At 49.1% G+C, this 12623-nt stretch overlaps 1 protein-coding gene across 1 annotated transcript in view; it reads left to right on the forward strand.

Annotated features, from left to right (window-relative positions):
• F9 (coagulation factor IX) overlaps positions 1–12623 on the forward strand; it is a 15210-nt gene that overhangs the window by 2266 nt on the left and 321 nt on the right. Inside the window, 8 exon segments of the mRNA XM_009865876.1 lie at positions 963–1126; positions 1455–1479; positions 3310–3423; positions 5148–5276; positions 7424–7665; positions 9528–9645; positions 12387–12613; positions 12615–12623. The exon segment at positions 12615–12623 is cut by the window's right edge and continues 321 nt beyond it. Coding sequence (XP_009864178.1) covers positions 963–1126; positions 1455–1479; positions 3310–3423; positions 5148–5276; positions 7424–7665; positions 9528–9645; positions 12387–12613; positions 12615–12623 — 1028 coding nt within the window.

Consider the following 12623-nt stretch of genomic DNA (forward strand, 5'->3'; position numbering starts at 1 on the left):
TGCTGCCCACGGGACGCGTAGCCTTGCTGGGAGAACATCTGTAGTAGCACCATGACAGGATTGCACGTCCTTGTGCCTTTCACCAGGCAGCCACCACGGAAGGGCTGGTGGCCACTGCAGACGTCTCGCCTAGCCTGAGGGTGCCTGCGATGCCACAGCTCTCTGTGGGTGGTTTCTACCCAGGAGCTTGGGCAGCAGGTTGCAGGTGGATGCAGACCACCTCACCGGCATGAGCAGGCTCAGGGCGTGAGGAGGGCTCATATCCCTCCTTACGGCCAGAAGCAGTGGTATCCAGGGCATGGACAAGGGTGAGGAGCAGGGAAAGAAGCAAAGGTCCCCATGTGTTGCCTGATCTAGTCGAGAGGTGGCGTCCCTGGCGGCAGGGAGGCTGGATTAAATGATCTCTAAGGTCCCTTCCAGCTTAGGCCATTCTATGATTCCATTCTACGACCTGTGGTTTCCAAGGGTTGCAGCTGCTTGTGGAGACAAACGGCCTTTTACAGCCAAAACAGGCTGAGACAGTGAAAGTGGGGCAATTTCTGTGTCCAAACAAGACCTTGCCAAGCAGCAGCGTGAAAAAGCCTATTGTTTCCCTCTCTGAAATAGCTTATTGCAGTCTGTGCATCTGTGATAGGCGACGCTCACGCCATCTGCTTTGGTGTATTGTCAGCACCGAAGATCAGCACTCGTAATCACCCTCTCACCCTCAGTCATTTCTGTCTATCGACTACCTCGACTCTTGATTCTCCAGGTTTGATCCTTTGGATGGCACTCAAGTTAGACACCAAAGAAACCTCAAGTAAATGATAACGCTCCTCTTTGGCCATGGGGCAGCATGGTGGTGGAGTCAACTCATGAAAAGGGCTTGTTTTCTAGGACCAGACAGCCCTGGCAGCCCATCCCAGCTGCATCATGCAATGCTCCATGCTCCACTTTAGCCCCCGTTTCTTTTCAAATTGCAGTTTTCATCGAGAACAAAGAGGCAAGCTCCGTACTGCAGAGGCAAAAGCGAGCCAATTCAAACAGACTGGAAGAGGTTATTCCTGGGAACCTCGAGAGAGAATGTATAGAAGAAAGATGCAGCTTTGAAGAAGCCCGAGAAGTGTTTGAAAATACAGAGAAAACGGTGAGTATCGCTGCTGCAAAAGGGCAGCCCCCAGCCCACACCTTTGCGAACCTTTTGGGTGAGGCGGCACAAGAGGGGAAGGAGGGGTGAGCAGCAAGGGCAAAACCCAAGCACAGCATCGACCATGTTTTATTCTCATTTATGATCCATCACTTGGGCCAGGGAACTACTTTAAAGGTTTGCTGGTCACCACTGGGATTACAGAGGTGATGGTTTTCCTGCAAGTCTTGTGCTTTAGCTTTGGAGTCATCCATTTGCTACTTCAAACAGGCAGTGCCCAGAAATTAGATATAAAAGACCACTCTTTTTTTTTTTTTTTCCTTTGCAGATGGAGTTTTGGAAAACATATATTGGTAAGAGCTGCTTTCTTCATCTTTAAATGCATAATATTCACCTCTCAGTGCATAAGTAGCAGATGTTTGTTGAAACAAATGTATTCCAACATTCAGAAACTGTGTTATGACAGAGTCAGAGTCATACACTCTCAATCCTGCAGCCCCCCAGCCTGGGCCTGTCCTGTTTGTATATTAATTGTAAGTCAAAAAGAAAAAGTAATAATTACTGAACATTTTCTTTGTTCGAGCAGGTTTTTTTTGAAGAAACTTTAAAAAACCTCACCGAGCAAAACCAGTTCACACAAGACACTGGATCCGCTGAGCCCAGGTCACGCTCTGGGCTTCTAGTTTTCACAGAGTAAAACACGACAGCAATAATTAACACCTCTTCAGCAAACAGCAAATGCTCTGTTCTCAAGAAAAGATCTCCAGATAAGGCACAGCCTCATGCAAACACAGCGTGAATCCCTAGAAATACCATATTAAACTGGAGCCTTAACATGATCCTGGCAAACAGCTGTTTGCAATTCACACCAGTGGTCCCAAACCCTGGCTTCTCCATCATTTTCTTTCCACCATCTATTTTTTCCTTTCAGCCTCCATCCCCAGTGACTCCTCAACCCCTTAGCAAAAAGATTTCAATGCCTACTAAAACATCTGAAACTAATTTTAAGGATATTTCAATAACTGAGCTGCTTTGTAGATTGGCAAACTGCCCAGACCATCTCACTAAAAAGCCTTAAATAATTCAGATTATTCAGTCCAGACCATAAAATAATAAAAAAAAAATTTAAAAAGTTACATTTACATTGTAGGGCTAGCCTCTGAAAAAACAGCTGATGAAACTTAACACTGAGGTTTTTTTCCTGCCATTGTAACCAATTAGCTCTTCAAAAATAACAAATGCCATATATGCCTCTATCATCCAAAGAGCCTGGTATCCCCAGCATGTGCAGCCCACAGGAGCCCATCCCTTGAGCAGCACCCAGGTGGTACCAAGCCCCGATTGCCCTCACCAGGCAGCAACAACAGCCCTGATCCTCACCTTACATGCAAAGCCCAACACTCTGCCCCAGACAAGCCAAAACTATTTTGTCCTGGTTTGCAATCAGCCTTTTGCTTCCCAGCCTGTTCCCAAAAAGCACCACGAACAGCCACGCTCTCTGGCAGGACACAACCGCAGCAAGATATTCCCCTTCCCCCTTGCCTTCGCATTACCATTTCAAACTACATTTCCCTGTAATTTAACGTCACTGACTCTTCCGAAGCATTAGATCACCAATTTTGTAATACTGGGTATTTTTATTAAAGCCCCAGCTTCCCAGCTGTAGGCAACTGTGAAAATAAAAGCCCTGACATGTAAGGAAAAATCGAGGTCAGTTAATAGTAGTACTAGACTTAGAAAGCAAGAGCAGTGACCAAGGTTCTCGATACTAATACACAGAGACATCTCCAAAACCAAGTGGACAGGTGCAAACCTTCAGGAAACAAAGACAGAAGTGTTAAAATAATTCTGATTAGGAAATCCTAACCACACTTGAGAAAGCAAGCCTTCTAATTTTGTCTGCCCAGCTTAGTCAAGACATGAGGTGCTGCTGAGACATTGCCTGAGGCCCTGCCGAGATGTTGCACACTGAAGAGTTCTGCTGAAATGAGCAGAATTAACCCGCACAGGACAGGGGGGATAATTAGGACTTTGGGTAAAGTCCTGCTGATGATGTTACCGCAGCACTGACACCGTCTGTTGTGCATTTGGGTGCCAGGATCTGACTTATTGGCCATTAAAAAGAAGGAAGGGGTTCAGTGGTGGACCCTCACATTTGTTGATTATCTTGTCTTCTCTCCCAGATGGAGACCAGTGCGACCCCAACCCATGCAAGAACGGAGCTGTTTGCAAGGACGCAGTAAGTTCCTACGTGTGCTGGTGCCCACCTGGGTACGACGGAAGAAACTGTGAGATAGGTACGTACTGGGGGCTCGTGCTGCATTTTTTCTGCCCTACTTGAAATTGCATCAGATCAAAGAGGGCGCAGAGTTTCATCCTCCTAGAGGGCTGTTTCAGACCCATTTGCCTCGCTGCAAGGCACTGCATGAATGTACAAATTCAGCCCATTGGTGATGGGATTACATGGGGACATGCTTGGGGCTCTGGGAGCAGGTGTCTCTGTCCTCTCCCGTCCTTGGTGGAGCCCCAGCTCCACCGAGATGCCTGCTCTTTACGCAGGGTTCAACAGAGACTCAGGCTCAAGGTCTGTTGCTCGGCACGCCGCAGCCGCCAGCACAAATGTTGACACAGAGACATTCCTTTATCTCCCCAGCACAAACCTTTCGGGGGCTGCTTGTCAATGGGGGGGGAACGTGTCCACCCGCTGAAAGCAAGAGTTTTCCACTGACCCTGATGGGCCCCCCCACGCTGTCAGCCCTCCTCCCCATTTCTCACACCAGGCTGGGCAGCAGGTGCTGAGCACGGCAGGATTATCACAACCCCCTCTCAATGGCACTCTGCTAAATACATAATTATAATTATCACCGGCAACCTTGATTGGGAAGGCAAACAAAAGGCAAATATTTTTCTGATGGGTTGAGGAGTTTATGAAAACCAAACAGCCGATAATTTAAGCAAGAGGGATATTCAGCTCTTATATTTATAATATAATCAGGGTCTGTGCAGCTCACATAATGTGCTAGACTCACTGCACTAATAAAAGATTCTCTTTCTAGTTGTGCTTCTGCTCTGGCAAGAGAGGAGTGTACGTTAAAAAGAGCATTTCAAAGCTGCATCAAATTTAAATAGTCTCAATGCAGATTTCTCATGGAAGCAAGACAGGAACAAAAATAGAGCTCGAAGTGAGGCGTGAAAAGGAGCTCTGTAAAAATAGTAAATGATGGCATTGAAATGGCTACAGGAAGGGAGGTGTCCTTGAGGAAGTAGGAGTGGAGTTAATCTGCTGTGAAGTTATCTGAAAACTCACTGAGGATTAAAAGGGTGTCCGTGGATTAGTGGTTTCCCACCTCCAAGAGATGGAGTTCCTACCACCGAGGAGCATGAGGTGGGGTGGGAGAAAACACACGCACGTCGTGGGAACCTCACTGTGCCTCGGGCTGGGACCCATCTCCTCAAACATCCTGTTGAAATGGGTCCTCCAGGTCAGGCTGCAGTGCTTTATTGGCACCTCAGGAAGAACATATGGCTTTGCTGGAAGTTTGAAATTCAGAGCCCAGTGATAATCCCAGGACAAAGGTTCGGGGTTGGCTCCCATTCAACACACGATGTTCTCCGCCAGCATCTGGGCTGGGGCTGGATTGCCGTAAGCGTGGGGAGGGGGGGAAAGCAGCAACATGGTTGGGAAATCACGTGGCTTCTAACCAAATATTTGCAAGAGTCCTTAACCGTCAGGCTGCTCCAGGCTGTTGGAGGCAGGACGCTGTGCCAGCGATCAGTGGGACCTCTTAACAGGGCTGTTCCTCAACCCAACTTCTGGAAGAGGTGCCGGGTGCTCCTTTGTTACAAACGGGGATATGGTTGGGAAAGGAGACACTATCCATGCAAACAAGCATCTTTTTTTCACAGTCTTGAAAAAAACTGGAGCGAGTTACAGGCTGATTCCAAAGGCCCAAGTCCCAACAAACTTCTGAACAGTTGTTTTTCAAAAGAGCTTTCACAGTTTCCTTTAAATTTCTTTCAGATTTCACTTGTGCTATTAAAAATGGAGGCTGCAAGCACTTTTGCAGGCACGACCCAGTGCAGAAAGTTGTGTGTTCCTGCGCCGCTGGCTACAGACTTCATGAAGATGGAAAATCTTGTGAACCTACAGGTTTAAAATTTAAAGTGTTTTTAAGAGATTTAGGGGAAATTTTCCAAGGTCATGTCCTGGGTTTAGATACATGTATCTCTTAGAACTGCAATATCCTGTTGGAAACCAGCCTTGTTTTCCTGCGTAGCAAATGTAAAGAGCCTGACCCCGCAGTTTCCCCACAGTAGATGTGAAGTCGAGCTTGAAGGATGCAATTTAAACACCCTTATTTTAGCCTGGGTGCTCAGAGAAGGAAGGCAGTTGTCCAGGACCTGGCTCACAAGGCAAATACTTGTTTCAGACAGCTGCTTGCACAGGCTCCTCTCCCCCTCGCAGCATTCCTACCTGCAGATCAGAAGCTTTTTGGAGGCAGAAATGTGATGTTAAGCTACACCAGCACACACACTGGTGTCCAGCCAGCCAGAGCTCACTCCCATGTTCTTCCAGCAGGAGCTACTATCTCGTTGCTGATCCTATACTGAGGATGCTCTGGGCTTTTTCAAAGCAAAACAGAGTCTTTATTACTGTAAATCCTCCTGAGGGTCCATTTCATGGCTGGCCATAAGGCAGTGTCTTACAATTACCTGAGCTGGCTGGAAACAAGTGAAGCTTTGTGGTGGTGGTGCTGACCTCCCAGCTGTGTGATTTTGTGGACAAAGCCCCTCAGTAGGAACTAGACTCTGGTTTAGCTGTGATACTGAGTGGGATGGAGGGGACATGCATTGCTCGAGGTTGCAACTTCATAAAGGGATGAAGAATAGCTGGTTCTTGTTATATCCTCCAGCTTTACCCTGCTTCTAGGCTGTTAAAATATCTCTATCTACACCGACACGTGCAATTCCGACCTGCCGCAACGCAGCGAGTTAACTGAGCATGAAAATCTCAGAAGCACATATGGCCGAGCAAAGAGGAGATTGAGTAGAGAAATATTTTGTCATCTAAGGTCAATTTAACGTTTGATGCTGACGTATTTCTAACACCTGAGAGGAACAGATTTGCACACCTAAGCCAGCATGCAGACACCCGCACAGCTGGGTTAGTTTCTGAAGGTCTCATGACTACAGCCAGGAATTCTTTGAGCTCCTGAAAGTGCTGACTTTCAGCAATCAGTGTAGGAAGGATCTTAAGCCGGGAGTCCTTTTTTTAATGCAGACCATTAAGAGTTCAGGCTTGAGTTGCCCAACATGCTGTATCACTTTCACTGGACCAGAAAGTTTTACCATTAGCAGTAAGATCTTTTTTCAGGTTGGGTAGCTGCCCTTCCTGCAAAAGCTTAGCTTTTGTTGGCTCTAAAACCTTCATTTCCTAGTCTAACCTCACAGGTAGCACTTTCCATCACTCAACTCTTATTTAAGACCTATTCCTAAAGCAGACTGTTAACAAAAAAAAAAAAAAAAAACAAAGAAGAAAGATAAAGAATAAAGAAATCTCAATAGGCCACACTTGCATCCAACTTGACACTAATGTTTGTTTGCACAGTGCTGTCAAAAGCTTTGCAGATAAAAGACAATGCCTGATGCTATTTACTATTTTGACTGCCACCATCATCAGGAATTCGGCACACAGCACGTAGGAGAGAAATGGGAAGAGCTCGTCTGAAATGAGCCTGCAGATGAGATCTTCATTATGACACAAAACCCTACAACTCTTTTTAGAGTTTATTAATGTTTTCCTCACCTTGGTGCCAAGCAGGATTATCTGTACAATTGGCAGATATTATTTCCTGGTCTCTCCCAATGGAACTTTGACCGTGCTGGAGGCTGCTGGCTGTAGAAGTGTCAGCCAAGCACCCGGCTGCCTGTGGCAACAAATCTCCCAGGTATGCGCCCAGCATCCCACGGGACAAAGGCACAGCTGTGCCATCCCATCAGACCTGCCTGCTCTCTCACAAGCTTTCTGTGGTTTGAAAACTGCTCAGATGTGGTTCCTAAAGCCCAGAAACTACTTCTGCTCTTGCTGCTCTTACATACTCCCTGTGCTGTGGCTTGAAGGCGCAGGCTCTGTTTGCCCGGAGAATGCACAGTCAGCCCACAGCCCCGTGTCTCCTGTGCTGGTCCCAAAACAAGGTGCTGAGACGAGGCAGTGTTTGCCCCTCACCTGCCCCCTCCATCTCTGTAACTCTCAGTGTGACACGTGGCTGGTCGTAACCATGACTTTTTCTCTCCCAGTGCCATATCCCTGCGGGAGGATCACGGCTCCTGAAGCAAAGAGCAAGCTCACCCGAGCCATAAACACCTTCGAGCACTGGAACTTCACCACCAGTGACGACGACGACGATGCTCATGACGAGGCACTCGATAACATCACGGAAACCAACACTGCCGCCACCACAAAAATCACACCGATAATTAAGACAGAAACCCGGGTTGTCGGGGGAACAGACAGCGCGAAAGGCCAGGTGCCTTGGCAGGTACAGGCTATTTCTGCAGCTCTCCTCTAAGCCCAGCGATCGCTCTGTCTATTCACTTCCTTCTGAATGCAGGATCATCTTACTTCCACATAGCCAAAGCCTGTCTCTGAGGTTAGTTTAGCAACAGATCTCAAGTCTAACAGGAACACAGCTTCTTTCCATTCGCAGTTTTATCCCCCAGCAACAAAATTTTTCCTGGCAAAAAAGCTAGAATCCAGAGTCATAGCATATTTATCTGGCAATAATTTATACCAACAAAGAATTCATCCTTGTCCAAAGCCTACCAAACCCAGCTGTTCTTTCTTTATCCAACTTGTGACATCCTAGTCATCTCTACCTCACCAAAAATGACATCACAAGCAAGGAATGGCTGCAAAGAAATCTCCAACCCACTGCTCCACAAATATGTCTAAAATGTCAAAAGGAAAGTCAGCTCCTGGCTTGGATTTTTTTCAAAGTCATCTACTGCCCATAAACTCTACTCTGGCTTCAGTGAGCACATAAATCTCAGTGCCTGAGAGTGCAAAATGATAAATTCAGATGAGGTTTTAGGAAAGGGAAATCTCTCTGTTGCAAGCTCTGGCACAGATTGGACACGCTGGTGATGTGAATGAAAAGTTGCTCACAGGGGGACAGGAATGCTCATTCACAGAGATCAGCCGATCCCTCTACGTCTGCTGAGGGAGAGAAGAAGCGAGCAGGGTGTATGCAGATGGCTCAGGAGCAGGCATTTACCATCCAATTCAGAGCTAAGAAAGCCAGTAACGTGTTGGGGACAAACACAGCCACCAGAAGCAGCAGCAGGAGGTTTGCTGAGAGGTCATGTTTTGTGTCAGAAAGGAAGATGCCATCCCGCTGCCCTGGCCACGCCGAGCTTCGTGGCACAGCCTTTTGTGAAACAAACCACAGGCGATGCTGGCACCCACCGTGCATTCAGCGAGTCAAGAGGAGAACCAGAAAGATAAATATGAGAAATCAGTATTCATAAAGAAAGTAAATACATACGCTACAAGCCCACCGAGCCCGGCTAGTCGGCTGTGCTCAGGGAGACCTTTACATCAACAGACACTCTGCAAAAAAATCCAGGTTGCCCTTTTGCCAGCTGGCAAATGAAAATGCTCAACCTGCTGCAGTTCAAGCAGTTGCCTGGCAGGTCTGAGGGGTGGGGTGGTGGGGCTTGAATCCCAGTGAAGAAGCTTGTAAACCCCATCACTGCCTTGTCTCTGGCTGCTCCCAGGCAGTCTCATACTCACCACAGCCTGCACTGGGTGGCACTGGAAGCTGTGAGCACGGCACGGGGCAGAGCCTCTGCGGGATATTCCCCCACAAGCAGGACACTCATTGCAGCTGAGACTGGCTGTGAGGGCACTCTGCTTTATTGCCACCTGCGAGCTCCATCCTTTTCGTTATGGATATCAAGATCCATAAAATGCAGCCCAGTGAGACATCAAATGAGTAAATATGTGGAAAGCACAAGGCAGAGAGGCAGTGACGAGCCATGCCATGTGAAGGGGGCAAAGCAGGTGAATCATAAAGAAACCCTTCTTTTAAACACAGTCTACCAAGTCAGCTGGTGAATTAGAAATGTTAAAGTAAGGGATGTCCTATCTCATGCCCCATAAGTGCTAAGGCAGTCAGGTGCCCAGATGAAATGGGTAGTTAAGATTGTGTCCCTAGTTAACTAGTTAAAGATCTAGTCACCAGCAAAACACCAGAGGGGCAGGAACTCCCCAAGGAGCGGCATTGGGTCTGTACAACACAAATGCAGCCTGTCCTATTGACAAACAAACCCCCGGCGTCCCACCCTTCTTCCCCGCTGACTTACACAAACCCACGGGTGCGATTTCCTTCTGCTCCCCCAGGTTCACCTGGAGGACAGCGATGGCACGGGTTTCTGCGGCGCGTCCATCATCAACGAGAAATGGGTAGTGACAGCAGCGCACTGCCTGCAGCCAGGAGACAAGGTCACCGCCGTGGCAGGTGAGCACCACGGGTGGCATCAGGCCAGCGCAGGCAAGAGACGTGGGACAGGGCTTTCACTGGCCAGGCACAAGGCATCGCACAGACCCACAACACCACGATGGGCAGCAGCAGGGCACAAGTGGCTTTAGGGCACCGAGGCCACAGTTGCAGACTGCAGCTTGTTGGCAGCCTGGGCTTTGCATGTCCCACCAGTGAGATGTCTCTGGCCTTGGTCCCAAAGCCACCAAGCTGCTGGACCTTATTGCAGACACAGCTCAGCCCAACTGCAGGCAAGCTCAGCTGAGCCAGAGAGAACCCCAGGCCACTTAAAAGCTCAGTGGACTTCAGTTAAGATGCTTCTTCGCCAGCTGGTGTGATGAATTTTTATCTCTGCTGGGCACACAGAACCTCACTAGGGATTTCTGCTCTTCTTGGAGGTCACACTAATTTTTCACACAGCTCTCTGAGACTGAGTTTGTGTAGCTGGTGCAAGAGAGGCACCAGTAACCTGGCTAGATCCTTGCAAGGAAGAGATGACTACTTTTCCTCCTAACTTCTCTAGAAGCGAATAGAATTTATGGGTAGAAGCAGAGAAAGCAGGCTGGCCTGTGGGAAAATGTGCTTTTACAGCAGGGTCTCTGGGGACTTAGGGGCCAGTGTGTTCAAACTGCACAGCAAGTGATGCTGCTGCTTTACAAAATGTGTATCGCTGCTAGAAAAACAGCTCTGGGGACCCAGCTGTGCAAGGCAGCCTGCTCCTAACTCTGCAAGCATGTTTCATAGCTGTGGCAGAATCAGTCTCCCCTCATTATTTGTTTCTCCCCATATGAGTACCTGGTATAGGAAGGTTACACTAGTAGGTACAAGGAGGGGAACACTGCTACGGTTAGGAATTGCTACCAGTTCCCCTGAGAGGAGGCACAGAAGAAACATGCTCTCTGTTTAAACGTTATGAAATGTATGAGTGACAAAAAAAATTACATTCTGTCTGAGCCTTGAAGTTTGTATTTGCAGAAACAAGCTCATCAAGAGGGCTCCAGTTGCATCTTCATGTCCTGGAGACAGAGTGCCATAGGGTTGGGGACCACCTGCCCCGTACTGGCAGGATGAGTCTCACAGCTTGCACACAGAAGTTTTCGGTTTTGCTGGAAAGCCCAGCACAAAGCCTGGCCTTGCAGCCGCTAACATGAGAACGTACAAAACGCCCAGTGAAAAAAAAGTGTGCCCCTAAAAATCCACATTTCCACCTGCTGCATCTGCATGCAAACTGCCTCTCCTTTCAGGCTCTCTCCTGCCCTCCTCCATTTGGGATACATCATCAGCCAAGTCCCCTCGCACTCCTTCACCCCACTCTGCAGCACTGCTGGGTTTCCAGGGCAGACTTAGGACAGGCAGCAAGTCAAGAAAGCAAAACATGATTTTGCAGGGCTTCAGGGACTACTGAATTTGTGCCTGCACCATGTACACTGCATGGGCAACGTCTGATTCCTTCACATCCATTCATGCTAAACATTCAGCTTGCTATACAGCATCCTAGGAGGCCAAAAATCAATAGCAGGGGGTGGAAGAAGCATTCCACCTTCTTTACCTCTCCACTTTCATCATATTTTCAGGTTCCCAGCAACAGTAAGCAAATGTGGCATAAGAAAAACCTTCCGAAAGTCTCCCCTGCATCTGTCTGGCATTTACACTGTAGCAGCACAGTCTGCAAGGAAGCTGACATTCACACTCTGCTGCAAAAAAACCACAAAACAAAACACCCCTCACAGAGCACATCGGCAGCACCAGCCACTAAACCTGCCTTCCGCAGGCACCAGCATTAACACGAACACAGAAAGCTGCCTCACCTCTCTCGTCGGGCTCCGTGGAGCTCCTCACAGGCAGATGCAGCAGACACAGGACACTGCCAGGGCCAGGAGTGCTGCAGATATTGCTTAGAGGAGATGGTATATTCTGGAGATCACAGCAAAGCAGGGGTTAAACGCACCCTGAGCCTCTTGGGCTGCCAGAAAGGGAGCGGGCAAAGTCATCCTGCTCCGGAGCCTTCAGCACAGGCAATTCAAACGCAGGAGAGGGGATTCGACTGCAGACACTGCCCGTTTGCCGGCCCGAGGCTGCAGAACCTTTTCCCTTCCCTCTACCTGTTACACAAGCCGGGAGGGCAGGTCACAAGCCGGCAGCACCTCAGTCGCCGGAGCCGGCAATGGGCGGCAGCTGAGCTGAGCTGGGCGGGCAGCAGGGACCCAGGGACACCTGTGAGCATCGGGCGGGGGCAATTCACAGCCCCTTTCCACCCCACGCTTTTAGAAGAGGGAAGGTGAGGCTTTTTTTCTCTAATACACAATTTGTGGCAAGCGAAGGTTTTTCATTCTAGAGGCTTTCCCAAGTCGGTGCTGGGGCAACACCCCCTTGCATTGCTTTGAGAGTACGAAATCCCCAAAACTGCCACTCTGGTACTAACCCTGACAAAAACATCTGGGCCCTTGACACGTGATTGGCTGGCGCATGGCCCGGTGTCACACGTGAGGGTCCAGGTCCTGCTGGCTGCTGGGACCGAGGGGCCGCTGCCACGGGGGAACCTCCAACACCGTTTGGAGCAGAGCAAGCAGCCTCGCTGGCCCCTGTCTCAAAGCAGCCCAAGGACTGTGGTGTTCAGAGCTCAGCCCTTTGCAATCACAGTGGTGGTCTCACGTCGGGTGGCATCATCAGGGCATGGTCACTGGTCCGGCCATGAAGCCCCCCCATGCTTGTCTCTGCAGGTGAATACAACACCAACGAGAACGACAACACAGAGCAGCGGCGTCAAGTGGTGAAAATCCTTCACCACCACACCTACAACGCCACGATCCACAAGCACCACAACGACATCGCCCTCCTGGAGCTGGATCAGCCGCTGAGCTTCAACAGCTACGTTACCCCCATCTGCATCGGCAACCGAGGGTTCACCAACACCCTCCTGAAACACGGCATGGGGACAGTGAGTGGCTTGGGGGGGC

The sequence above is a fragment of the Apaloderma vittatum genome, unplaced genomic scaffold (genome assembly GCF_000703405.1).
Source record: "Apaloderma vittatum isolate BGI_N311 unplaced genomic scaffold, ASM70340v1 scaffold17573, whole genome shotgun sequence".
NCBI lineage: Eukaryota > Metazoa > Chordata > Aves > Trogoniformes > Trogonidae > Apaloderma > Apaloderma vittatum.